General features: G+C 44.1%; 2 protein-coding genes across 2 annotated transcripts in view; one reads left to right on the forward strand and one right to left on the reverse strand.

The window, feature by feature from the left end:
• The first annotated feature begins 1052 nt into the window (after window positions 1–1052).
• LOC139406094 (general transcription factor IIF subunit 2-like) overlaps window positions 1053–26771 on the forward strand; it is a 50999-nt gene continuing 25280 nt past the window's right edge. The window contains exons 1-4 of the mRNA XM_071148562.1: window positions 1053–1205; window positions 1353–1426; window positions 1691–1709; window positions 1972–2116. Coding sequence (XP_071004663.1) covers window positions 1053–1205; window positions 1353–1426; window positions 1691–1709; window positions 1972–2116 — 391 coding nt within the window. The remainder of the gene's footprint in view (window positions 1206–1352; window positions 1427–1690; window positions 1710–1971; window positions 2117–26771) is intronic.
• Window positions 25303–26180, reverse strand: LOC139406095 (BTB/POZ domain-containing protein KCTD4-like). Its single transcript, XM_071148563.1, has one exon. It carries the CDS (start codon window positions 26071–26073, stop codon window positions 25303–25305), a length of 771 nt encoding a protein of 256 aa, XP_071004664.1. The 5' UTR covers window positions 26074–26180.

The raw sequence follows: 26771 nt of genomic DNA on the forward strand, positions 1-26771 counted from the left end.
CATTGTAGTACCAGGTTATTGGTTGTAATTGCCAATTGGGTAATTGTATGGTCCTGGGGGCCACGAGCTTATATTATTTAGGCCTACCTGTTTGCCTGATTCGATTTGGTTTTTCAATGGGAGGTTACAGTCTTGCCCTCTACTTGTGTCTGCTCAGATAGAACAGGTTAAGCCTGATACAGAGGCTATTTCTTTTGGTCTATTGGCTCTGTATATTTGGTCAATCTACCGTATACCACAGGTATGACCATTTTTACTGCTCTAATTACATTGGTAACCAGTTTATAATAGCAATACGGCACCCCGGGGGTTTGTGGTACATGGCCAATATACCATGGCTAAGGGCTGTGTCCAGGCACTCCACGTTGCTTCGTAATTAAGAACAGACCTTGTATTTTGGCCATATAGCACACCCCCCCGGGCCTTATTGCTTAATTAAATATAACCCGTGTTCACCAAGACCTGTAAATAAATATACACTGAGCATGTCAACCTGCCTTGCCTTCTGCTGATTTCATGCCCTTACAACTGCCACAAGGTCCCTATTTTACAATAACATAGGCAAATCAACATGTGTTGTAGACAGAATAATGAAAAGGGCTGTCTGGTAGCCTCAGTAAATAGACGACAATGTTTTGTAGTTGAACAAGTTGTTGCATGTATAGATTTTTTTTTACTTGACTTGAGACCTGACTTGAAAACTTGTGACTGGGCTCTTAGAATGCACGACTTGGACTTGACCTTTTTTTGACCCGTTCAACTTGGGACTCGACTTGAGACTCCGGACCTTGTCACTTGAAATTTGCGTGTGACTCGAATAATAGTGACTTGGTGCCACCTCTGATTTATACTATATTTTTATAAAACATTTGTGAATTCCAGTGGGATCAAATATTCTGGTCCACGTATAGTTACAACCTTACCAATAGGCTAATAAATAAAATTGACAAAATTCACCATAAAATCATTTCACACTTGCACAATGTTATTCAGATTGTATCATCCATCACCGCTGTGTAGTGTGCTCTTCATTGATCGAAGTGAGGTTTCTCATGCGTTGTATTTCCTGTAACCTGTCTGTGACTCCACTGTTAGCAACTTCACGTGTCCTGAAGAACCTCATCAAAGGTTCTGCCGCTATGTCTGAAAAAACGGAGGTTGATTTAACCGGAGCTAAGCAAAACACCGGTGTATGGCTGGTAAAGGTATGTTGCCTAAAATCTAATTAAACGTTAAGTCATATCCATACACATATTGGTCACACCTGACGGTGTTGTTGAGGAATAGCCTAGCATTTGGCTAGCTAAATTAAAACCTCCGGTCTCTTTTTAACTTTTGTTTGACCTGATCAGGTTCCCAAGTACTTGGCCCAGCAGTGGGCCAAAGCATCCGGAAAAGGAGAAATTGGAAAGCTCAAGATTGTAAAGTAAACACTGACCATTAGCTATAACTCCACATCTGTTTATTACTGAAAACATATGACTGCTTTTCAGAGGGGTTCAACACTACCATACATAGAAATGTTGACTTTTGCAGTGGACATCATGCTCAATTTTGTAGTTGGTTATGCTAGTTATAAATGGTCCGAAATTCAGTAACATGGTTCTTCAGGAATCAGCTGTCTAAAGAGACAATTAGTGTAGCCTATGTTGTAGTTAACTGAAAGTAAATGCATTTCCCCCCCTCATAGGAAACAAGGAAAAGCAGATGTAAGTATGTTATTTGTTGCCACAAGGTGTCACTGTAAACCCATACACTGTTCCTTGTCCTCACTAATACCTCAAACTTTTGGAAGCGTTCTAGAAAACAGTAGCTGTATTATTAGAACATAATTTTCATTATTGGAAGTCATGTTTATAGATTCATAGACTATGATTAGTTGAATCAGAGGTTTAACTGCTTGGTTTGAACAAAAGCCTGCATCCATGCTGGGATGTTAGCTGATCCAAAGGTCTGTGGTGTTTCCTTTAGGTGTCGTTCACCCTGAATGAGGACCTAACCAGCCTGTCTGCCCTGGGAGAGAAGGCAGCGTCTGTACGAGCTCCCCGGGACCACCCATTCACCATGCATAGTGTGGGGGGGCAGACCCTGGCTGTGTTCACTGAGACCTCTGCAGGTAAGACTACTGCCCTGCTCTGCTCTAGTACTGGTAAAACACCATGGAGATATGTTTCATTTTGAGTTGACGGTATATGGTGCCTTTTGAGTTGGTGAATCATAAATATTCAAGAGATGAGACTCCTTGAGATTAATCGGATTAGATTTGGGTCGTCATTCTCAAGCAATGGAGAGATTCATCATCAAGACTTCTCATTTGGCCTATTTCAGTTGACTTGTCTTAAAAGCTATAGCTGAAATGTCGACAAACTATTTTATACTCCTGTTTTTGCCTTGCTCTATTGTAGACAGAGTTATTACGATTACTCTAATGCACTGACTTATTAATCTTTTAACCCTTTAAAATGTTATATAAAACAATGCTCATCAAATAGATATACCCAACTTTATTTTCAACAGCCTACTGTAGAGACACAGGAGAGGTGTGCTTCTTTGGTTTATAGTTAATCCATGAGGTTCTCTTTGATCATTGGATGAAATAATATAGAACAAAGATAAATTGATTAAGATCACTTTGTTGGTCAAACTGACATTTGACTTGTACTTTTAACCCCTGAAAGACACAGATCCAGGTTTTTGTAAAGGTGCAGGGGGCTGCCACACTGGGCTCCCATTGGGCTGTTGTTGTGTGGGGTTTGTTAAAGGGCACAACAACAGGTAGTGGTGTATAGGATTTAATATCAGCAACCCTTCCGCCTGCCAACTCACTTCCCAACAGATTTTCCCCGTCAGACCTGGGATTGGAACTGGCAGCCTTTCGGTTGCTGGCTCGTTTCTCTAATTGCTAGGCCACCTGCTGCCCTCATGAGACATAGGCTTGTGGTGCACCAATGCATTGCGACTACAACGAACTTTGTCAGCTGGATAGTAAACAATGTAGTGAAACATTTTGAAAGCCTTTGTTTTCTGCTTATGCAAGAATAAAAAACCGCACCAATGTTTTGCGGCTACAACGGCCTTCATCAGGGTGACAAAGAATAGTGGGAAAACAGGTGTGTGTATATACCAACTCACACCAAACCTTTGACTGGTACTATGTACAAATGGGCATTTTTACGTTTTGTAGAAGAAAAAAATAACATTAAAAAGTTCTACCCAATGACATCATCAAAAGTGAAAATGTTTTTATTTATTTACGGAATCCTACCTTGTGATGTCACAGAGAAACATAGAAACACACCATTTTCACATAGTGCCTTCAGAAAGTATTCAGACCCCTTACATTACACTCTTCTAAAATGTATTTCAAAAATAAAATAAAAATCCTCAGCAATCTACTCAGAATACCCATAATGACAAAATTAAAATGGGTTTTTACATTTTTTTGTGCAAATAAAAACCTGAAATACCTTATTTACATGAGTATTCAGACCCTTTGCTATGAGATTATAAATTGAGCTCAAGTGCATCCTGTTTCCATTGATCATCCTTAAAATGTTTCTACAACTTGATTGGCATCCACATGTGGTAAATTCAATTGATTGGACATGATTTGGAAAGGCACACACCTGTCTATATAAGGTCCCACAGTTGACTGTGGGGGGGGCCCTGGTCAGGGAGATGGTCCCTCTGGCAGAGCTCTAGATTTCCTCTGTGGAAATGGGGGAACCTTCCAGAAGGACAACCATCTCTGCTGCGCTCCACCAATCATGTCTTTATGGTAGAGTGGCCAGACACAAGCCACTCCTCAATAAAAGGAAGATGACAGCCCGCTTTCATTTTGCCAAAAGGCACCCAAAGACTCTCAGACCATGAGAAACAAGATTCTCTGGTCTGATGAATCCAAGATGAAACTATTTTGCCTGAATGCCAAGCGTCATGTCTGGAGGAAACCTGGCACCATCCCTATTGTAAAGTATGGTGGTGGAAGCATCATGCTGTGGGGATATTTTTCAGGGACTGGGAGATTAGTCAGGATCGAGGCAAAGATGAACGGAGCAAAGTACAGAGAGATGCGTGATGAAAAACTGCTCCAGAGTGCTCAGGACCTCAGACTGGGATGAAGGTTCAACTTCCAACAGGACAACGACCCTAAGCACACAGCCAAAAGAATGCAGGAGTGGCTTCGGGACAAGTCTCTGAATATCCTTGAGTGGCCCAGCCAGAGCCCTGACTTGAACCCGATCAAACATCTCTGTAGAGACCTGAAAATAACTGTGAAGCAATGCTCCCATCCAACCTGCCAGAGCTTGAGAGGATCTGCACAGAATAATTTTGTTTTTTAGGCCTGTGGGTGTGTTTTGAGAAGACTTTCTCTTTCCAGAGATTTTGCTGGTTTAGCATTCTTGGTTTGTATCCCCGTTGCTGAGACCTAGAATACATTTTCACAGCTTTTTCCTCAAAATCCTCCTTCCTGTCAAAAATACGGCGTTGCGGAGTGAAAACTGTCCACCCTGAGGATATTGTGGCCCGTACGTTTCCTGTAAATGGTGATGTGGAGTGAGCCATTCTGAGTTAAGATTTTCAAATCCAGAAAACTCGCCTTCAAATTCTCATTGAGGGAATTGACAGATTTGAATTCTAATAATTAGCTTTCTAATCTAGATAGCACTAAAAGGATGTCATCAATGTATCTGCCATACCATACAATTTAAAAAACGGTTGGGGATGGATCAATATTTACGGAATGGTTACCTGTAGGAAATGCGGGAGGGTCATGCTTTCTCAATTTCAGTCAAGGGAGGGTTTATTTAAAACACTTTTTTATCTAGTCCAGCGGAGGGTCGTGTAATTGATGAAATGTTTAATATTTGTCAGTGTTTTAGAATTAGCTGCTAATTTGGCTATATATCGATGTGTGCCCGATGCCACACCTCATCTGCGATTCTCTGCTGGGCGTGCAATCTCAAGTGCGCCTATAGGCTATTTAGTGTGGTCTCAATCAAATGATCCATAGCCTACGAAGTGCATGCTCAGAGAAGCATAGATCAAAATTATATTTATAAGATAGCTGCTGGGCTGGTGTAAATTAAACTAGGCTGCATTACACACTGCAATGGATATTCCAACCCTGAGCACCGTCTTGCTTTGCTCTTGTTGATCAAACTTTTTTATGTGCTGCCTAATCAATGGTGCTAAAAGTAGGCAAATTCGACTAGGCATAATTAATTTCAAGTCTTTATTTTAATTAGACTTTACTAATAACAAGTGGGCTTTGTGTTAGAGCCTGATTCTTCCTATTTAAGAAATTAGATGGGCCTACCTGTTTGACAGACTAAATTAGGCTATAGGCTACTATATCCATAGATCTGTTGCACCATGCACTTTTTAAATAGCCTACCTCCATATCAGTGAAGGGCTGTTAAGTTAAAACCAGGACTCGAACTGAGGGGGTATGCAAGAGTATGCCATAGGCCTGCCTTTTCTGAAAGAAAATGGGAAAAAAGCACAGGCCTACTCCTTGTTAGCTTAAGACTTTGAATAAATATGTCACTATCAATTGATTAAACTATTCACTTTCTGTACAGTGGATGTTTAAACCCAGACAGCTTTATGGGGATCACTTGTGACCTTCTCTCGTTGGGTTAAGCCACGGAAGACGAGTAGCCAGCAGTTAAAGCCTACAGTGTTCTGCGTTGGTAGGCCTACTCTGTCTGGGGAGGAAAGGTAGGCCTACTCTGTCTGGGGAGGAAAGGTAGGCCTACTCTGTCTGGGGAGGAAAGGTAGGCCTACTCTGTCTGGGGAGGAAAGGTAGGCCTACTCTGTCTGGGGAGGAAAGGTAGGCCTACTCTGTCTGGGGAGGAAAGGTAGGCCTACTCTGTCTGGGGAGGAAAGGTAGGCCAACTCTGTCTGGGGAGGAAAGGTAGGCCAACTCTGTCTGGGGAGGAAAGGTAGGCCAACTCTGTCTGGGGAGGAAAGGTAGGCCAACTCTGTCTGGGGAGGAAAGGTAGGCCTACTCTGTCTGGGGAGGAAAGGTAGGCCTACTCTGTCTGGGGAGGAAAGGTAGGCATAACTTGTGAAAGTGCCATGTTCAGATTCCTAATGACGTCGCCGATTTTAAATTATTTGCAAACGGACAGTTTCGTGGGCAAACAAGACATTGATTTGGCTTTGGAGAAAGATAATCAAATTCTTGGCCTGTAATTTCAGTAATTTGTGTGATACTAAAAAATATTCTGCTAAATCTACATAAAATGACGTAGAATTGCATGACATTTTTATACAAGGCAATATTTTTCCTCAGAACTGCAAATAGGATGATAGGTTCATGCAATGCTTTTACTATAAAGGAGAACTCTCCATCCCTACTCTTGTCCACAGTGTTCTGCGATTCCACAACCTTCTGACCCGCAGCCCTGTGTGCTATCAAAATTCCTGTGTTGCCATGTAATGCTTACAGGATGAAGAACAGTTTCTAAAACTGCATATCTAAGGCTCAGGTCTGTGCAAGAAGTGAGCTGAAGCTGTAAACATGTTCTCTGCTATCTACTTTGTTTTAATTATTATTTTAGGTATAGGGGAGGTTCACTTGTTTTAATTATTATTTTAGGTATAGGGGAGGTTCACTTGTTTTAATTATTATTTTAGGTATAGGGGAGGTTCACTTGTTTTAATTATTATTTTAGGTATAGGGGAGGTTCACTTGTTTTAATTATTATTTTAGGTATAGAGGAGGTTCACTTGTTTTAATTATTATTTTAGGTATAGGGGAGGTTCACTTGTTTTAATTATTATTTTAGGTATAGGGGAGGTTCACTTGTTTTAATTGTTATTTTAGGTATAGGGGAGGTTCACTTGTTTTAATTATTATTTTAGGTATAGGGGAGGTTCACTTGTTTTAATTATTATTTTAGGTATAGGGGAGGTTCACTTGTTTTAATTATTATTTTAGGTATAGGGGAGGTTCACTTGTTTTAATTATTATTTTAGGTATAGGGGAGGTTCACTTGTTTTAATTATTATTTTAGGTATAGGGGAGGTTCACTTGTTTTAATTATTATTTTAGGTATAGGGGAGGTTCACTTGTTTTAATTATTATTTTAGGTATAGAGGAGGTTCACTTGTTTTAATTATTATTTTAGGTATAGGGGAGGTTCACTTGTTTTAATTATTATTTTAGGTATAGGGGAGGTTCACTTGTTTTAATTATTATTTTAGGTATAGAGGAGGTTCACCTGTTTTCTTTTAAGCTTTCAGGGGGGGTTTAGGTAAAATATACTTTTTCATTTCAGAGAAGTCCGATTTTCTCCATGTAACCCTTTATTATAAATTATGTTCACTCTCTTAGCAGAACAGAGAATAAACTTCTCTTCCCAAAGTCCCCATAATACGTTTGGGTAGTTCAAAGCAAGCCCTCATAGCAGTCTCCTTCTCGTGTTTAGTTCCACTCTGTTAATTGAAGAAAGTCAGCAGGGAGCATATTTTCCTATGGCCTATGTTTGAGATAATGCTTTGAAGCTTTCAGATCTTCATTGTGTACAATATTGGTGTAAAGGGATTCAACATCCATCGTTACCAAGTAGGAAGATCCAACATCTTTGAGCTCAGAAAGCTTGTTAAGAGTTTGAGTGGTATCTTGAAGGAAAGATGGAAGTTTGCCACAAAAAGGCTTAATGTAGAAATCAATATACTTGGAGGCAGGCTCTGATGTAATGTTATTGTTGCTGATGGGCCTTCCAGGAGGTTTATGAGGAACCTTGTGGACTTTTGGTAACGTGTAGTAGCACGTTAACCTAGGGTGGGCAGGGACTTTTTCCACATTTTGTTACGTTATCCTTATTCCAAAATTGATTAAATTGTTTTTCCCCCTCATCAATCTACACACAATACTCCATAATGTCTAAGCAAAATTAAAATGAAATCACATTTACATAAGTATTCAGACCCTTTAGCCTGTACTTTGTTGAAGCACTTTTGCCAGCGATTTACAGCCTGGAGTCTTCTTGGGTATGACGCTACATAGAGATGTTCCATCGGGTTCAAGTCTGGACTCTAAAAACAACGTTCTGAAACAACGTTCTAAAGACTGTTAACATCTAGTGGAAGCCTTAGGAAGTGCAAAATAACCCATATCCCACTGTGTATTCGATAGAGGTGAGTTCAAAAACTACAAACCTCAGATTTCCCACTTCCTGTTTGGATTTTTTCTCAGGTTTTTGCCTGCCATATGAGTTCTGTTATACTCACAGACATCATTCAAACAGTTTTAGAAACTTCCGGGTGTTTTTTATCCAATACTAATAATAATATGCATATATTAGCATTTGGGACTGAGTAGGAGGCAGTTCACTCTGGGCATGCTATTCATCCAAAAGTGAAAATGCTGCACCCTATCCCAAACAAGTTAATGATCTATTGGAGGATTCTCAAACAACACAGAGAGGGCACATCCACAGGTCGATTTAAGATGGCGCCGGTGTTCCTAACCAATTGTGTTTTTTTTTTTGTTTCTTTGCGTTGTTTGTAACTTATTTGTGTACTTATTTTGTAAATAATGTTGCTGCTGCTGTCTCTTATGACTGAACATAACTTCTGGACATCAGAACAGTGATTACTCACCACGAACTGGTAGAATCCTTTTTTTTCCTAACGAGTCCGACGTGAATGACATACTGCTTTCCCGGGAACAGGCCCAAATCCTCCTCATTTGCGTGAAGAGAAGGTGGAGAAAAAGGAGCCGGAGGTCGAGCTGCCTTCTGAAAATTTGAAGTCGATCGAATAAGCCCCCACTACCTTCCGTTCTGCTAGCAAACGTGCGATCTTAAGAAAATAAAATCGATGACCTACACGGAAGATTAACTTCTCTAGGGTAGGGGGCAGCATTTGGAACGTTGGTTGAAAAGCATGCCTAAATTAAACAGCTTTCTACTCAGGCCCAGAAGATATGATATGCATATAATTAGTAGAGTTGGATAGAAAACACTCTAAAGTTTCCATAACTGTTAAAATAATGTCTGAGTATAACATAACTGATTTGACAGGCGAAAACCTGAGAGAAATTCATTCAGGAAATAGGATTTTAAAAAAAAATGTTTTATTCAATGCCATTACAGTATCCGTTGACTTAGGACTCGAATTGCAGTTCCTATGCCATCCACTAGATGTCAACAGTCTTTAGAAATTGTTTCAGGCTTGTATTCTGAAAAATGAGGGAGTATGAGCAGTTTGAATGAGTGGACCCTGCCGTGTCACAGAGCTTTTTCATGCGCGCGACCAGAGAGAGTGCCTTTCTTGTTTACCTTTTATGTTGACAACGTTATTGTCCGGTTGAAATATTATAGATTATTTAGGCTAAAAACAACATGAGGATTGAATATAAACATCATTTGACATGTTTCTATGAACTTTAAGGATACAATTTGGATTTGTTAACTGCCTGTTGTGACTGTGTTTGAGCCTGTGGATTACTGAAGAAAATGCGCTAACAAAACAGAGGTTTTCGGATATAAAGAGAGACTTTATTGAACAAAAGGAACATTTATTGAATAAATGAATGTCTTCTGAGTGCCACCATATGAAGATCATCAAAGGTAAGGGATTCATTTTATTTATATTTCTGACTTGTGTAACTCTTCTTCTTGGCTGGTTACTGTTTGTAATGATTTGTCTGCTGGGCTATGTTCTCAAATAATCGTAAGGTATGCTTTCGCCGTAAAGCATTTTTGAAATCTGACACCGTGGTTGGATTCACAAGAAGTTAATCTTTAAACCAATGTAAAATAGTTGTATCTTTTCAGAATTTTTATAATGAGTATTTCTGTATTTGAATTTGGCGCTCTGCAATCTCACTGGATGTTGGCCAGCTGGGACGCTAGCGTCCCACATACACAAGAAAACAGTAATATCTTATGCTTCACGAAGTCGTAGCTGAACGAAGACATTATCAACATACAGCTGGCTGGTTATACGCTGTATCGGCAGGATAGAACAGCGGCATCTGGTAAGACATGAGGCAGCGGACTATGTATTTTTGTAAATAACAGCTGGTGCATGATATCTAAGGATGTCTTAAGGTAATGCTTGCCTGAGGTAGAGTATCTCATGGAAAGCTGTAGACCACACTATCTACCTAGAGAGTTTTCATATGTATTTTTCGTAGCTGTCCACATACCACCACAGACTGATGCTGGCACTAAGACCGCACTCAATGAGCTGTATTCCGCCATAAGCAAACAGGAAAACACTCACCCAGAGGCTGCGCTTCTAGTGGCCGGGGATTTTAATGCAGGGAAACTTAAATCCGTCTTACCAAATTTCTATCACCATGTTAAATGTTCAATCAGAAGAAAATAACTCTAGACCACCTATACTCCACACACAGAGACGCATACAAAGCTCTCCCTCACCCTCCATTTGGCAAAATCTGTTCCATAATTCTATCCTCCTCATTCCTGCTTACAAGCAAAAGTTAAAGCAGGAAGCACCAGTGACTCAGTCAACAAAAAAGTGGTCAAATGAAACCGATGCTAAGCTACAGGACAGTTTTTCAAGCACAGACTGGAATATGTTCCGGGGTTCTTCCGATGACATTGAGGAGCACACCACATCAGTCACTGGCTTCATCAATAAGTGCATCACTGACGTCGTCCCCACAGTGACCGTACGTACATACCCCAACCAGAAGCCATGGATTACATGCAACATCTGCACTGAGCTAAAGGCTAGAGCTGCCACTTTCAAGGAGTGGGACTCTCACCCGGAAGCTTATAAGAAATCCCGCTATTCCCTCTGCCGAACCATCAAACAGGCAAAGCATCAATACAGGACTAAGATCTAATCGTACTACACCAGCTCTAACACTCGTCGGATGTGGCAGGGCTTGCAAACCATTAGACTACAAAGGGAAGCACAGCCGAGAGCTGCCCAGTGACACAAGCCTACCAGACGAGCTAAACTATTTCTATGCTCGATTCGAGGCAAATAACACTGAAACATGCATGAGAGCACCAGCTGTTCCGGAAGACTGTGTGATCATGTGCTCCGCAGCCAATGTGCGTAAGACCTTCAAACAGGTGAACATTCACAACACCGCAGGGCCAGACGGATTACCAGGATGTGTACTGCGAGCATGCGCTGACCAACTGGCAAGTGTCATCACTGACATTTTCAACCTCTCCCTGCCCAAGTCTGTAATACCAACATGTTTTAAGCAGACCACCATAGTCTTTGTGCCCAAGAACACGTCTGTAACCAAGAAATGCTATAAAAGGCTGGTCATGGCTCACATCAACACCATTATCCCAGAAACCTTAGACCCACTTTAATTTGCATACCTCCCTAACAGATCCACAGATGACGCAATCTCTATTGCACTCCACACAGCCCTTTCCCACCTGGACAAAAGGAACACCTATGTGAGAATGCTATTCATTGACTACAGCTCAGAGTTTGACACCATAATGCCCTCAAAGCTTATCAATAAGCTAAGGACCCTGGGAGTAAACACCTCCCTCCGCAATTGGATCCTGGACTTACTGACGGGCCGCCCCCAGGTGGTAAGGGAAGGAAACACATCCGCCACGCTGATACTCAACACAGGGGCCCCTCGGGGTTGCGTGCTCAGTCCCCTCCTGTACTCCCTGTTCACTCATGACTGCACGGCCAGGCACAACTCCAACACCGTCATTACGTTTGCCGATGACACAACGGTGGTAGGCCTGATCCCCGACAACGACGAAACAGCCTATAGGGAGGAGGTCAGAGAGGTGCCAGGACAACAACCTCTCCCTCAACGTGACCAAGACAAAAGAGATGATTGTGGACCACAGAAAAAAGACGACCGAGCACGCCGCCATCCTGGCGGCTGCAATGGAGCAGGTTGAGAGCTTTAAGTTCCTTGGTGTCCACATCCCCAACAAACTATCATGGTCCAAGCACACCAAGACAGTCGTGACGAGGGCACGACAAAACCTATTGCCCCCTCAGGAGACTGAAAAGATTTGGCATGGGTCTTCAGCTCCTCAAAAGGTTCTACAGCTGCACTATCGAGAGCATCCTGACTGGCTGCATCACTGTCTGGTATGGAAACTGCTCGGCCTCCTACCGAAAGGCACTACAGAGGGTAGTGCTTACGGCCCAGTACATCACTGGAGCCAAGCAACCTGACATCCAGGAACTCTATACCAGGCGGTGTCAGAAGGCCGTAAAAATTGTCAGACTACAGCCACCCTAGTCATAGACTGTTCTCTCTGCTACAGCATGGCAAGCAGTACCAGAGCGCCAAGTTTAGGTCCAAGAGTCTTCTAAACAGCTTCTACCGCCAAGCCATAAGACTCCTGAACATCTAATCAAATGGCTACCCAGGCTATTTGCATTGCCACCCCTCTTTACACCGCTGCTACTCTCTGTTGTTGTTGTCATCTATGCGTAGTCACTTCAATAACTCTACCTTCATGTACATACTACCTCAACTAACCGGTGCACATTGACTCTGTACTGGTTACCCCCCTGTATATAGTCTCGCTATTGTTGTTTAACTGCTGCTCTTTAATTACTTGTTACTTTAGTCTCTTATTCTTGTCCGTATATTTTGAAACTGCATTGTTGGTTGGTTGCTCGTACAGTGCCTTGCGAAAGTATTCGGCCCCCTTGAACTTTGCGACCTTTTGCCACATTTCAGGCTTCAAACATAAAGATATAAAACTGTATTTTTTTGTGAAGAATCAACAACAAGTGGGACACAATCATGAAGTGGAACGACATTTATTAACTTTTTTAACAAATCAAAAACTGAAAATTGGGCGTGCAAAATTATTCAGCCCCTTTACTTTCAGTGCAGCAAACTCTCTCCAGAAGTTCAGTGAGGATCTCTGAATGATCCAATGTTGACCTAAATAACTAATGATGATAAATACAATCCACCTGTGTGTAATCAAGTCTCTGTATAAATGCACCTGCACTGTGATAGTCTCAGAGGTCCGTTAAAAGCGCAGAGAGCATCATGAAGAACAAGGAACACACCAGGCAGGTCCGAGATACTGTTGTGAAGAAGTTTAAGCCGGATTTGGATACAAAAAGATTTCCCAAGCTTTAAACATCCCAAGGAGCACTGTGCAAGCGATAATATTGAAATGGAAGGAGTATCAGACCACTGCAAATCTACCAAGACCTGGCCGTCCCTCTAAACTTTCAGCTCATACAAGGAGAAGACTGATCAGAGATGCAGCCAAGAGGCCCATGATCACTCTGGATGAACTGCAGAGAGCTACAGCTGAGGTGGGAGACTCTGTCCATAGGACAACAATCAGTCGTATATTGCACAAATCTGGCCTTTATGGAAGAGTGGCAAGAAGAAAGCCATTTCTTAAAGATATCCATAAAAAGTGTTGTTTAAAGTTTGCCACAAGCCACCTGGGAGACACACCAAACATGTGGAAGAAGGTGCTCTGGTCAGATGAAACCAAAATTGAACTTTTTGGCAACAATGCAAAACGTTATGTTTGGCGTAAAAGCAACACAGCTCATCACCCTGAACACACCATGCCCACTGTCAAACATGGTGGTGGCAGCATCATGGTTTGGGCCTGCTTTTCTTCAGCAGGGACAGGGAAGATGGTTAAAATTGATGGGAAGATGGATGGAGCCAAATACAGGACCATTCTGGAAGAAAACCTGATGGAGTCTGCAAAAGACCTGAGACTGGGACGGAGATTTGTCTTCCAACAAGACAATGATCCAAAACATAAAGCAAAATCTACAATGGAATGGTTCAAAAATAAACATATCCAGGTGTTAGAATGGCCAAGTCAAAGTCCAGACCTGAATCCAATCGAGAATCTGTGGAAAGAACTGAAAACTGCTGTTCACAAATGCTCTCCATCCAACCTCACTGAGCTCGAGCTGTTTTGCAAGGAGGAATGGGAAAAAATGTCAGTCTCTCGATGTGCAAAACTGATAGAGACATACCCCAAGCGACTTACAGCTGTAATCGCAGCAAAAGGTGGCGCTACAAAGTATTAACTTAAGGGTGCTGAATAATTTTGCACGCCCAATTTTTCAGTTTTTGATTTGTTAAAGTTTGAAATATCCAATAAATGTTGTTCCACTTCATGATTGTGTCCCACTTGTTGTTGATTCTTCACAAAAAAAAACAGTTTTATATCTTTATGTTTGAAGCCTGAAATGTGGCAAAAGGTCGCAAAGTTCAAGGGGGCCGAATACTTTCGCAAGGCACTGTAAGTAAGCATTTCACTCTGTCTACACCTGTTGTATTCGGCGCATGTGACTAATAAAATTTGAATTGAAAAGTGAAGGGGTCTGAATATTTTACGAATTCACCTGTATATGCTAAAGGGTCTGTGTACATTCCATCGAGGGCATAGTGGAACAGTAGGCAGGCAGTTATTCAGTCAGCTGACTCTGTGTGTGAACATTTCCTGCTGATTATTCCTGGCAACACTTGCCTCCTTTGTGAGAGAGCAGAGCAAAAGGCGACCGTCTCTCTGAGAAACAAGGACTTTTCCTGCCTGAACAATACGCTGCTGCTACTTCTGGCTGGATGATGTCCATCTGGACCTGGGCTGGTAGCTTTCTCACCAACCTTGGCACATCCACCCAGCTTCTCAGCCCATCAGACACTGCATATTTGTTCTATTCCAGCAACAGCCCTTGCTTGATGAATTGAATGAGGTCTTCTATCTAGAGCTCAGTTCTCTGCCTGGCAATAATTACATGACAGCTCCAGTAGAGAGAGTGGAGAGAGAACTGAGCAGGTTTGGCTCTCTTTGATCTTTGTAGTTGATATAATTGTGTTGACTGCAGAACTTTTGGTGAATAGGGCTAGGTAAGACCTTTTCCTAGAATACTGTAGGCTACTGTACACAACAGGCACGGTGATGAATCCGGTCCAAAATGAGAACATGAAACTTTGGGCTTGAAATGGTATCACTTTATCAGGGATTTTTCACCTAAAGAAAAGCTTGACTGTCAGGGAGAATAGAAAAATCACAAAACAATACATTTAGCAGTGTTCATTTTGTTTGAGCAAAAGAACACAGCATTATCCAAGGAAAAATGCATAGAATTGCAGGAAATTAACTTTAAAACTGCCACATTTCCTCAGCTACATGGCAAAATGTATATCATTGTAGGAAATTTGCTTTAAAACTGCTAAATAAAATCTCAGCTCCATGGAGAAAGGTGTATAATTGCAGGAAATTAGCTTAAGATTTTTCTATAGTGCCAAGATGGCTGCCTCTAAAATGTAACCTCTCTGATGGCCCAAACGTGCTCACTGCCTCGGATTCAGACTGCTACATTTCTTACAAGCTGCATCTGATCCTACGAGAGATGGAGGCAGCGAAGACAGACAAACCGACAAAGAACATGACAGCGGGGAATTTTGATCAAAGCAATTAGATGCACTCAGGAGACAGCCTGGATTTGTGTACTGTATATCAGCATCACTCATCCACTCCACAACAGGTGGGCTCTTTCTGCTGTGTGTAATGCAGTATGATTATCTCCAGACAGAGTCAAAGGGGTCTTGGCTGACTGCGTGTCTGCAGTAATAGCAGAGTACAGAGTGTTATTAAAAAATGATCTGTCTCTCTCTCTACAGGGATAATCTCTATGCTCTGCTCACCAGACCTGGCTGCTCTGTTTACTGTAGCTTCTGAAACTACTGGAACATTAGATGGAAGTAGTTTCACCCCTGACCAATTGCAATTAAAAACTTACTGAGAGAACCACAACCTGTAGGAGTGGGAGAGAGACGAAGAGCGAGGAAGCGAGCGGGAGAGAGGAGAGGGGGAGAGAAAGAGAAAAAAGAGAGCTGGTTGGGGGGGTGAGAGAAAGAGAGCAAGAGGGAGGAATGGCTTTCTAACAGTACTTGCAGCTGAGCCTATTCACTGCCAGCTTCTGTAGCCTGTTGCTAAGCAACCTCTTAATCAATACCTGCTGCATGCCAGAGCTGTGCAGAACGCAGAAAAAAATAAAACACTTAGACATAAAATTACATGAACCAACTGTTACTGACATTCCGCGCATGGCTTCTGTAGGGATGACATCATTAATGGACGCAATTAGCGCAGTCTGCGTTGATATACACTGAGTGTACAAAACATTAGGAACAACTTCCTAATATTGAATTGCATCCTCTTTTTCCCTTAGAACTGCCTCAAGTCGCCAGGTCATAGACTACAAGGCGTCAAAAGCATTCCACAGGGATGCTGGACCATGCTGACAGCAATGCTTCCCACAGTTGTGTCAAGTTGGCTGGATGTCTTTTAGATGGTGGATCATTCTTGATACAAACGGGAAACTGTTGAGTGTGAAAAACCCAGCAGCGTTGCAGTTCTTGACACACTCAAACCGGTGCGCCTTGCACCTACTACCATACCCCGTTCAAAGGGAGGACTTACATTTTTTGTCTTACCCATTCACCCTCTGAATAGCACACACGCAATCCATGTCTCAGAAATCCTTCTTCAACCTGTCTCCGTCCATTCATCTACACTGATTTGAAGTGGATTTAACATTTGACATCAATAAGGGATCATAGCTTTCACATAGATTCACCTGATCAGTCTATGTCATATAAAGAGCAGGTACAGTACATCCACCTATGGTATACCAAATCAAATTGTATTTGTCACATGCACCAAATACAACAGGTATTTCACCTTACAGTGAAATGCTTACTTAGGAGCCCCTAACCAACAACGCAGTTTAAAAAAAATACGAATAAGAAATAAAAGTAACAAGTAATTAAAGAGCAGCAGTAAAATAACAATAACGAGACTATATACAGGGGGGTACAGGTACAGAGTCAATGTGCGGGGGCACCAGTTAGTCAAAGTAATGGAGGTCATTTGTACATGTAGGTAGAGATAAGTGACTATGCATAGATTATAACAGAGTAGCAGCGGTGGGGGTGGGGGGGGGTAGGGCAATGCAAATAGTCTGGCTAGCCATTTGATTAGATGTTTAGATGCCTCTTGGACCTAGACTTGGCGCTCCGGTACCGCTTTCCGTGCGGTAGCTCCAGCCACTCTATGACTAGGGTGGCTGGAGTCTTTGGCAATTTTTAGGGCCTTCCTCTAACACCACATGGTATAGAGGTCCTGGATGGCAGGTAGCTTGGCCCCAGTCTTGCAGTCGGAGGCCGCTCAGTTCCATACCAGGCAGTGATGCAACCAGTCAGGATGCTCTCAATGGTGCAGCTGTAGAACCTTTTGAGGATCTGAGGACCCATGCCAAGTCTCCTGAAGGGGAATAGGCTTTGTCATGCCCTCTTCACGACTGTCTTGGTGTGCTTGGACCATGGTAATTCGTTGGAGATGTGGACACCAAGGAACTCAAAGCTCTCAACCTGCTCCACTACAGCCTCGTCGATGAGAATGGGGGCATGCTCGGCCTTCTTTTTCCTGTAGTCCACAATCATCTCTTTTTTCTTGATCACGTTGAGGGTGAGGTTGTTGTCCTGGCACCACACGGCCAGGTCTCTGACCTTCTTCCTATAGGCTGTCTCGTCGTTGTCGGTGATCAGGCCTACCACTGTTGTGTCATCGGCAAACGTAATGATGGTGTTGGAGTTGTGCCTGGCCGTGCAGTCATGAGTGAACGGAGTACAGGAGTGGACTGAGCACGCACCCCCGAGGGGCCCCTGTGTTGAGGATCAACGTGGCGGATGTGTTGTTTCCTACCCTTACCACCTGGGGGCGGCCCGTCAGTAATCCAGGATCCAGTTGCGGAGGGAGGTGTTTACTCCCAGGGTCCTTAGCTTATTGATGAGCTTTGAGGGCACAATGGTGTTGAACGCTGAGCTGTAGTCAATGAATAGCATTCTCACATAGGTGTTCATTTTGTCCAGGTGGGAAAGGGCGGTCCTGAGTGCAATAGAGATTGCATCATCTGCGGTATGCAAATTGGAATGGGTCTAGGGTTTCTGGGATAATGGTGTTGATGTGAGCCATGACCAGCCTTTCAAAGCACTTCATGGCTACAAATGTGAGTGCTACGGGTTGATAGTCATTTCGGCAGGTTACCTTAATGTTCTTGGGCACAAAGACTATGGTGGTCTGCTTAAAACATGTTGGTATTAGACTTGGGCAGGGAGAGGTTGAAAATGTCAGTGAAGACACTTGCCAGTTGGTCAGCCCATGCTCACAGTACACATCCTGTAATCCGTCTGGCCCTGCGGCCTTGTGAATGTTGACCTGTTTAAAGGTCTTACTCACATCGGCTGTGGCGAGCGTGATCACACAGTCTTCCTGGAACAACTGGTGCTCTCATGCATGTTTGTGTTATTTGCCTCGAAGTGAGCATAGAAGTAGTTTGACAGGCTCGTGTCACTGGGCAGCTCTCGGCTGTGCTTCCCTTTTGTAGTCTGTAATGGTTTGCAAGCCCTGCCACATCCAACGAGCGTCGGAGCCAGTGTAGTACGATTAGATCTTAGTCCTGTATTGACGCTTTGCCTGTTTGATGGTTTGTCAGGGGGGCATAGCAGGATTTCTTATAAGCTTCCGGGTGAGAGTCCCACTCCTTGAAAGCGGCAGCTCTAGGCTTTAGTTCAGTGCCGCTGCTGCCTGTAATCCATGGCTTCTGGTTGGGGTATGTACGTACGGTCACTGTGAAGATGACGTCATCAATGTACTTATTGATGAAGCCAATGACTGATGGGGTGTGCTCCTCAATGCCATCGGAGGAATCCCAGAACATATTCCAGTCTGTGCTAGTAAAACAGTCCTGTAGCTTATCATCTGCTTCATCTGACCACTTTTTTATTGATCTAGTCACTGGTGCCTCCTGCTTTATTTTTTGCGTGTAACCAGGAATCAGGAGGATAGAATTATGGTCAGATTTGCCAAATGGAGGGCGAGGGAGAGCTTTGTATACTCTGTGTGTGGAGTAAAGGTGGTCCAGAGTTTTTCTTCCTCTTTTTCCACATTCTGTTACATTACAGCCTGATTCTAAAATGTATTAAATTGTAAAAAAATATCCTCATCAATCTACACTCACTACCCATAATGACAAAGCGAAAACAGATTTTAGAAAATGTATTACAAATAAAAAATACCTTATTTATATAAGTATTCAGACCCTTTGCTATGAGACTTGAAATTGAGCTCAGGTGCATCCTATTTTCATTGATCATTCTTGATGTTTCTACAACTTGATTGGAGTTCACTTGTGATTATTTCAATTGATTCGACAGGATTTGGAAAGGCACACACCTGTCAATATAAGGTCCCACATTTGACTACATGTCAGAGCAAAAACTCAGCCATGAGGTTGAAGGATTTGTCCGTAGAGCTCCGAGACAGGATTGTGTCGAGGCACAGATTTGGGGAAAGGTACCAAAAAATGTCTGCAGCATGGAAGGTCCCCAAGAACACAGTGGCCTCCATCATATTAAGTGGAAGAAGTTTGGAACCACCAAGACTCTTCCTAGAGCTAGCCGCCCGGCCAAACTGTGCAATCGGGGGAGAAGGGCCTAGGTCAGGGAGGTGACCAAGAACCCAATGGTCACTCTGACAGAGCTTCAGAGTTCCTCTGTGGAGGTGGGAGAACCTTCCAGAAGGACAAGCATCTCTGCAGCACATGACCGCCTGCTTTGAGTTTGTCAATAGGTACCTAAAGGACACAGACCATGAAAAACAAGATTCTCCGGTCTGATGAAACCAAGATTAAACTCTTTGGCCTGAATGCCAAGTGTCACGTCTGGAGGAAACCTGGCACCATCCCTACGGTGAAGCATGGTGGTGGCATCATCATGCCGTGGGGATGTTTTTCAGCGGCAGGGACTGGGAGATTAGTCAGGATCGAGGGAAAAGATGAACGGAGCACAGTACAGAGAGGTCCTTGATGAAAACCTGCTCCAGAGCGCTCAGGACCTCAGACTGGGGCGAAGGTTCACCTTCCAACAGGACAACGACCCTAAGCACACAGCCAAAATAATGCAGGAGTGGCTTCGGGACAAGTCTCTGAATATCCTTGAGTGGCCCAGCTAGAGCACTGACTTGAACCCGATCTAACATCTCTGGAGAGACCTGAAAATAGCTGTGCAACGACGCTCCCAATTCAACCTGACAGAGCTTGAGAGGATCTACAGAGAAGACTGGGAGAAACTCTACAAATACAGGTGTGCCAAGCTTTTAGTGTTATACCAAAGCAGACTCTAAGATGTTATCGCTGCCAAAGGTGCAACAAAGTACTAAGTAACGGGTCTGAATACATTTTGTAAAATTTCTAAAACCTGATTTTGCTTTGTTATTATGAGGTACTGTGTGTAGATTGAGGGGGGAAAACTGGTAAATCAATCCACATTTTTACAAAAAGGTGTCTGAGTACTTTCTGAATAGCGTATATTCCTACACTGTAAGGGAATTTGTCCAATTAGCTTACTTTTGACTTCTTCAAATTGGGGGACTAGATACATAGTGCTTTATTTCTACAAATGTAACACAGATATGTATAAACATACCCTCAAATAAAAACGGACATTCTGAACTGTCACCTATTATGAACAGTTACTTCTAAAATATGAAATGCTTTGTAGAGACACATTTTAAAATGTAGCTTTACTGTCCAAATACATGTGGAGGGGAGTGTATGTACTACATAGATAATGTACAAGTGTGTGTATATATTGGGCCTGTGTAGAACATAAAAATATTCTTTAGAATGTACAGATTCCTTTCGAATATCAAGGTTTATAGGTTATTTAGTGCTTACTGAAGGCTGGTGATTTATTTGAGAGACCGCAGCATGTGGCTCAGCTCCTTTACAAAGTGATTGATTTGGCTGTGTGTGTTTGTGTGTCTCTTTCATCTGCCTTTCTTTCTCTCCCTGTCATCTTTCTCTTTTCATCTGCCTTTCTTTCTCTCCCTGTCATCTTTCTCTTTTCATCTGCCTTTCTTTCTCTCCCTGTCATCTTTCTCTTTTCATCTGCCTTTCTTTCTCTCCCTGTCATCTTTCTCTTTTCATCTGCCTTTCTTTCTCTCCCTGTCATCTTTCTCTTTTCATCTGCCTTTCTTTCTCTCCCTGTCATCTTTCTCTCTTCATCTGCCTTTCTTTCTCTGCCATTCATATGGCTCCTCTCTCCCCTTGCCTTTTTCTCTCTCCCTTTCTCTCCTCTCTCTCTCTTTCTCTATGCCTCCCTCTCTCAGGCTCTTCCCCCTCACCCCCCTCTCTGCCTCTTCCCCCTCTCCCTTCTCTCTGCCTCCTCTCCCATCTCTGCCTCCTCCCCCTCTTTCTCTCTGCCCCCTCTTTCTCTCTGCCCCCTCTTTCTCTCTGCCTCTTCCCCCTCTAGCCCTCTTTCCCCTCTAGCCCTCTTTCCCCTCTAGCCCTCTTTCCCCTCTAGCCCTCTTTCCCCTCTAGCCCTCTTTCCCCTCTAGCCCTCTTTCCCCTCTAGCCCTCTTCCCCCTCTAGCCCCTTTCCCCTCTAGCCCTCTTTCCCCTCTAGCCCTCTTTCCCCTCTAGCCCTCTTTCCCCTCTAGCCCTCTTTCCCCTCTAGCCCTCTTTCCCCTCTAGCCCTCTTTCCCCTCTAGCCCTCTGCCCCCTCTTTCTCTCTGCCCACTCTTTCTCTCTGCCTCTTCCCCCTCTAGCCCTCTTTCCCCTCTAGCCCTCTTTCCCCTCTAGCCCTCTTTCCCCTCTAGCCCTCTTTCCCCTCTAGCCCTCTTTCCCCTCTAGCCCTCTTTCCCCTCTAGCCCTCTTTCCCCTCTAGCCCTCTTTCCCCTCTAGCCCTCTTTCCCCTCTAGCCCTCTTTCCCCTCTAGCCCTCTTTCCCCTCTAGCCCTCTGCCCCCTCTAGCCCTCTGCCCCCTCTTTCTCTCTGCCTCTTCCCCCTCTAGCCCCTTTCCCCTCTAGCCCTCTTTCCCCTCTAGCCCTCTTTCCCCTCTAGCCCTCTTTCCCCTCTAGCCCTCTTTCCCCTCTAGCCCTCTTTCCCCTCTAGCCCTCTTTCCCCTCTAGCCCTCTTTCCCCTCTAGCCCTCTTTCCCCTCTAGCCCTCTTCCCCCTCTTTCTCTCTGCCTCTTCCCCCTCTAGCCCTCTTTCCCCTCTAGCCCTCTTTCCCCTCTAGCCCTCTTTCCCCTCTAGCCCTCTTTCCCCTCTAGCCCTCTTTCCCCTCTAGCCCTCTTTCCCCTCTAGCCCTCTTTCCCCTCTAGCCCTCTTTCCCCTCTAGCCCTCTTTCCCCTCTAGCCCTCTTCCCCCTCTAGCCCTCTTCCCCCTCTAGCCCTCTTCCCCCTCTAGCCCTCTTTCCCCTCTAGCCCTCTTTCCCCTCTAGCCCTCTTCCCCCTCTAGCCTTGGCCTCTTGTCAGTCTAGGTTGGCTGTAGTTGATCCGTCCATTAGAATCATTCCAGGGGTAAAAGGATAGTTAGGAATGTTAGTTGTTTCCCTTAGTTACGCATAGACATGGAGACACCTAATGCCATAAGGAACAAGCTCGGTGTGTGTGTGTGTATATTAGAGGGAAGAAAGTCAGTGTGGAGACAAACAGTGAATATTAATCTGAATAATAATCAGTTAATGGGTTGCCTCTGTTTTTTAATAAGCTGTGTGCTCTCTGTATTTCTGTCTTTTCCTCTCTCTGTTGTTCTCTTGTTCTGTATTAATCCCCACCCCTCTCTCCCTGATCCCACTGCTTCTTCCTCTACCCCTCTTCCTCCATCTCTTTCTCACTCTCTCTGCCACCTGTGGCTGAGATGTTCACCAATCTGAGCTAACAGCTAATAGGCACAGTGGTACCTCATCAAATATGGATGGGCCTTATCTGCAATTAAAAAGCTCTTAGGTTTGATGTCCCCCTCAGCATACTGCTGGCTCTGGGAGCCTCGTATTTTCTCCAATGCCAGAAGAGAGTGTGCGTGCGTGCGTGGAGCTTGAGTCTGCTGTGGTGGATCAGAAGGGATGTGTTCAGTAGTATGAAACAGAGACAGTGTTCACTGTGTGTGTCATGAGTAGGGGGCTGTAGGTCTGAAGAAGGAGTGTGCTACAACAGATGGTTTCCGGGGGGTTTGAGACGCAGGCTAAGTCGAGGTGGGTGTATTATGTGGTCAACACTACAGCTACTGTACTTAAAGCATAGACTGAGTTTGGTTGTTTTAGTTCCTAATATTCTGTTCTCTCACCATCTGTTGCCTTGTGTCAGAAGGGTTCTGTCAGAGATGAATTACAAGGTGGTAAAACAATTAGCCTGGGAGGCAGGGGACTCTGTCCAAACTAAAGGAAACGTGTCTGCTTAGTCAGAGGTGCACCGTATCATACTCTACCACCAGTACTCGGTACAAACATTTCATGGAATACTGACCCACTGCTCAACAACAACCCCTTTAGCAGAGTTTTGGGAAATAACTACACAATTATTGATTCAATATGTTTAGTCTTGTTGTGGAATGTAGTATTGGCCTAAATGCATAGTGAAATAATTGATAGTACTACACATTTAAAAGGTTGAGATATGATTGTAAAAAGAGGTACACCTTGAGGGAAGAGAGCAGTGTTTATTGAATTACCTTCCTGACCCACTTCTTAAAATATCAATAGTCTCCATGGTCTGGGGAGCATAAATCCTAGAGGCTCTGGGATGAAGACACCTGCACAACTGTCAATCACTAACCTCACTCACCAGTGATCACTTCCTATATGAAATGTTGGCTTATAACATTGGGCTCCCGAGTGGCGCAGCGGTCTAAAGCACTGCATTTCAGGAGTCATTACAGTCCCTGGTTCGAGTCCAGCCTGTATCATGTCTGGCTGTGATTGGGAGTCCCATGGTGCACAATTGGCCCAGCGTCATCCAGGTTTGGCCGGGTTTGGCCGTCATTGTAAATAAGAATTTGTTCTTAACTGACTTGCCCAGTTAAATAAAGGTTAAATAAAAATAATGTAAAAAAATGATAAATGTAGTGAAATGGGAAAAGAGATTTAATATAGGAGTTCAGATTTGATTATGATCCTTTCAGGTAGGTTATTACATTACAGATGTAGGATCTTAATTTGAGCCAGTTTGCTACAGCAGGAAAATAATCCTTTAGAAACAGGAAATGTGAATTATTATATGGATTATAAATAATTTACATTTTTGTACGGGTTGATACATTCTTCTTAAGGATAAATCAAGTCTGAAATTTCAAAGTGGAAATTATAAACTTCAGAAGCTTTTTTTTAAGCCTCAAATACACTTCATGTTTTACTGTTCTGCAACGGTGATTAAGATCCTAAATCTGTACGTCAAAACACTGCATGTTTGGTTTGAGGTGACTGCTCTGGGATGTTGGGCACGGATGCATGTTCCAGTACACTAAGCTGACTTTCTAAGTTGCTAACTCTTTTACAGTTCTACGTCTGATACATTAGTTCCCAGTCTATTCTATTAAAGCGCTATGGTCAGCTCTGTCTGCCTTAATCAACTGTCATAATGTTGATGCAATTAAATATGATATACAAGTCCCCTTGTACTGTATATAATAGAGTAGACACAAATGCCAGCATGACTTGTGGAAAATATTAGATAATATAATCATGCCGATATTCATGACTTTTATTTTGTGTGAAACAAAACATTCACATTTCCAAAAGAACACACATTGTCACATACTCACTCACAGCACTTACAATCACAATGTTGGTGTCTGATTTGAAAATCTTCACTGCACATGCATCATGCTAGATTTGAACCTTTGGGTCTAAACTCTCTGTGCTTCTCTGCTGCAGGGCATTCACACTGACCTCCCTTCCATCTAGTCAGGCAAGTTACTGCAATTAAACAATAGTTTTTTTGTCCAATGATCAGCAACAGTCAGTCAGAGGTATAGTGTTCAACTGTACCTCTCCCCTCAGAATCCAGAGAAAGGCTTGGTCACACAACTCAACTCAAAACACAGCAACCGAAAACACACACTGTAATACCTCACGGTGCACTAAGGCTGGTTTGAAGGGGAAGCAGCCTGGATGGAAAAAGCAGCTTATGTATGTGTAATTCAGTAGGGGACTGGTCCTCTGAGAGGTTGTGTTCTGTCCTGCAGCAGTGAGGGTGGATCATCTCTCTCTTGACTCTGAGGTTGGACTCCAGACAAAGTGCAGAGAAATGACTGTCCTGCGTCAGTTTCAATCTAGGGGCTAGGTGTCAATCTGGAATCAGACACCTTTCTCCTTCCCTCATCCCTTCGTCTCCCTCTTGTTTCCCTCACTACCTACTGTACCTGCCCCCCTCTCTCCCAGTCTTCCCCTCTATCCACCTCCCTGTTCATTCCCTTCCTGATCCTGCTCCCCCATCTTTCCCTCTTCCCTGCCTCTCCCCACCCTCTCTTACTTGACAAAGTGCAGAGCCTCTGCGGCCACCACAGATCCCTTGCTGCTGTCCAGAGAGCTGATTAGAGAGAAGCCAGCCTTCAGGGCCAGCATCACCGTCTCTAGCTTCAGACACTCCAGGGTACACAGGAAGGTACTGTCCTGTTTCAGCACCAGCCTGGAGCCAGGATCCGACTTGATGAAGTGGCGGAACTGGATCACGTTGGACGACACCTCAAACTCCTCCGGGAAGCCGTCCAGCCGGCTCTTTGAGATCTGAACCAGGCGCCCTTTGATCTTGTCGATGAAGGAGGGGTCGCTGCAGTACACCTTGAAGCCCTGCGACCTCTCGTCAGTCACCTCCAGGAAGGCGGGCTCCCGTTGCGCCGCCCGCATCCCCTCCCACTCTGAAATAGCCTCCACCAATCCGCTGAGGCGGTAGAACTCTGCTTCTCCTCTCAGAAGGCCCACCTCTCGGAAGTCGTCGGGCAGCTGCAGGTCTCCGGTCCGCAGGAAGTTGAGGATGTGTCTGAACACGGGGCCGTCGCGGTCGATGAAGGGGTTGCCCATGGAGTCAGTGTGCTGGATGGGCTTCCTGCCGCTGGCCAGCTCCTCCAACACTGACCCCTGGTGGCGGCTGAGGGTGGTGCGGTGTGCGGCATAGAGAAAGCCCCCCACGTTGAGAGTGATGGTGCCTGAGGAGGGCTTCTTGATGCTCTTGCTGGGCTGCAGCAGGTCTGTGTTGATCTGTCTCAGTTCACTGTCCATCCTTCTGAGGTTCCATTCCATGCCGCTCCCGCTCAACAACCGCACAGTCTTTTTGTCTGTGTGTGTGTCCTCAGGATAAGTGTGTAGCGTGCAGTAACAAAGTGTGTGTGTGTGTGTGTTAGCGTATGGGAGCGTCACGGAGAGGTACTGGCATAGAGAGGAGTGCAGAGCGCACTGGTAACAGAATGAGTCTGCTTCTATTTGTCTCTCTCTCCTCCCTCTTACATCCCTCCCTCACTCTCTCGCTCTCTCTCTCTCTGTGTTGGAGGAAGAGAGGGGGCCAGTGCCATCCTCCATCATAGGGTGGGAGGAGAGAGTGTGTGTGCTTTAGAGAGAGAGAAAACAACAGAGTAGAAAGAGTGGCAGGTGCACTCCTTGCCCCTCTCTCATCCTCTCTAAATCTCCCTGTCCTTTCTATTTCCCCTCTCTCTCCTTCCTCTCTAAATCTCCCTGTCCTTTCTCTTTCCCCTCTCTCTCCTTCCTCTCTAAATCTCCCTGTCCTTTCTCTTTCCCCTCTCTCTCCTTCCTCTCTAAATCTCCCTGTCCTTTCTCTTTCCCCTCTCTCTCCTTCCTCTCTAAATCTCCCTGTCCTTTCTCTTTCCCCTCTCTCTCCTTCCTCTCTAAATCTCCCTGTCCTTTCTCTTTCCCCTCTCTCTCCTTCCTCTCTAAATCTCCCTGTCCTTTCTCTTTCCCCTCTCTCTCCTTCCTCTCTAAATCTC

The sequence above is a fragment of the Oncorhynchus clarkii genome, chromosome 3 (assembly GCF_045791955.1).
Source record: "Oncorhynchus clarkii lewisi isolate Uvic-CL-2024 chromosome 3, UVic_Ocla_1.0, whole genome shotgun sequence".
NCBI classification, from domain to species: Eukaryota; Metazoa; Chordata; class Actinopteri; order Salmoniformes; family Salmonidae; genus Oncorhynchus; species Oncorhynchus clarkii.

Coding starts and splice junctions, on each gene's coding strand:
- LOC139406095 (XM_071148563.1), bottom strand. CDS start 26,073: ATGGAATGGAACCTCAGAAGGATGGACAGTGAACTGAGACAGATCAAC.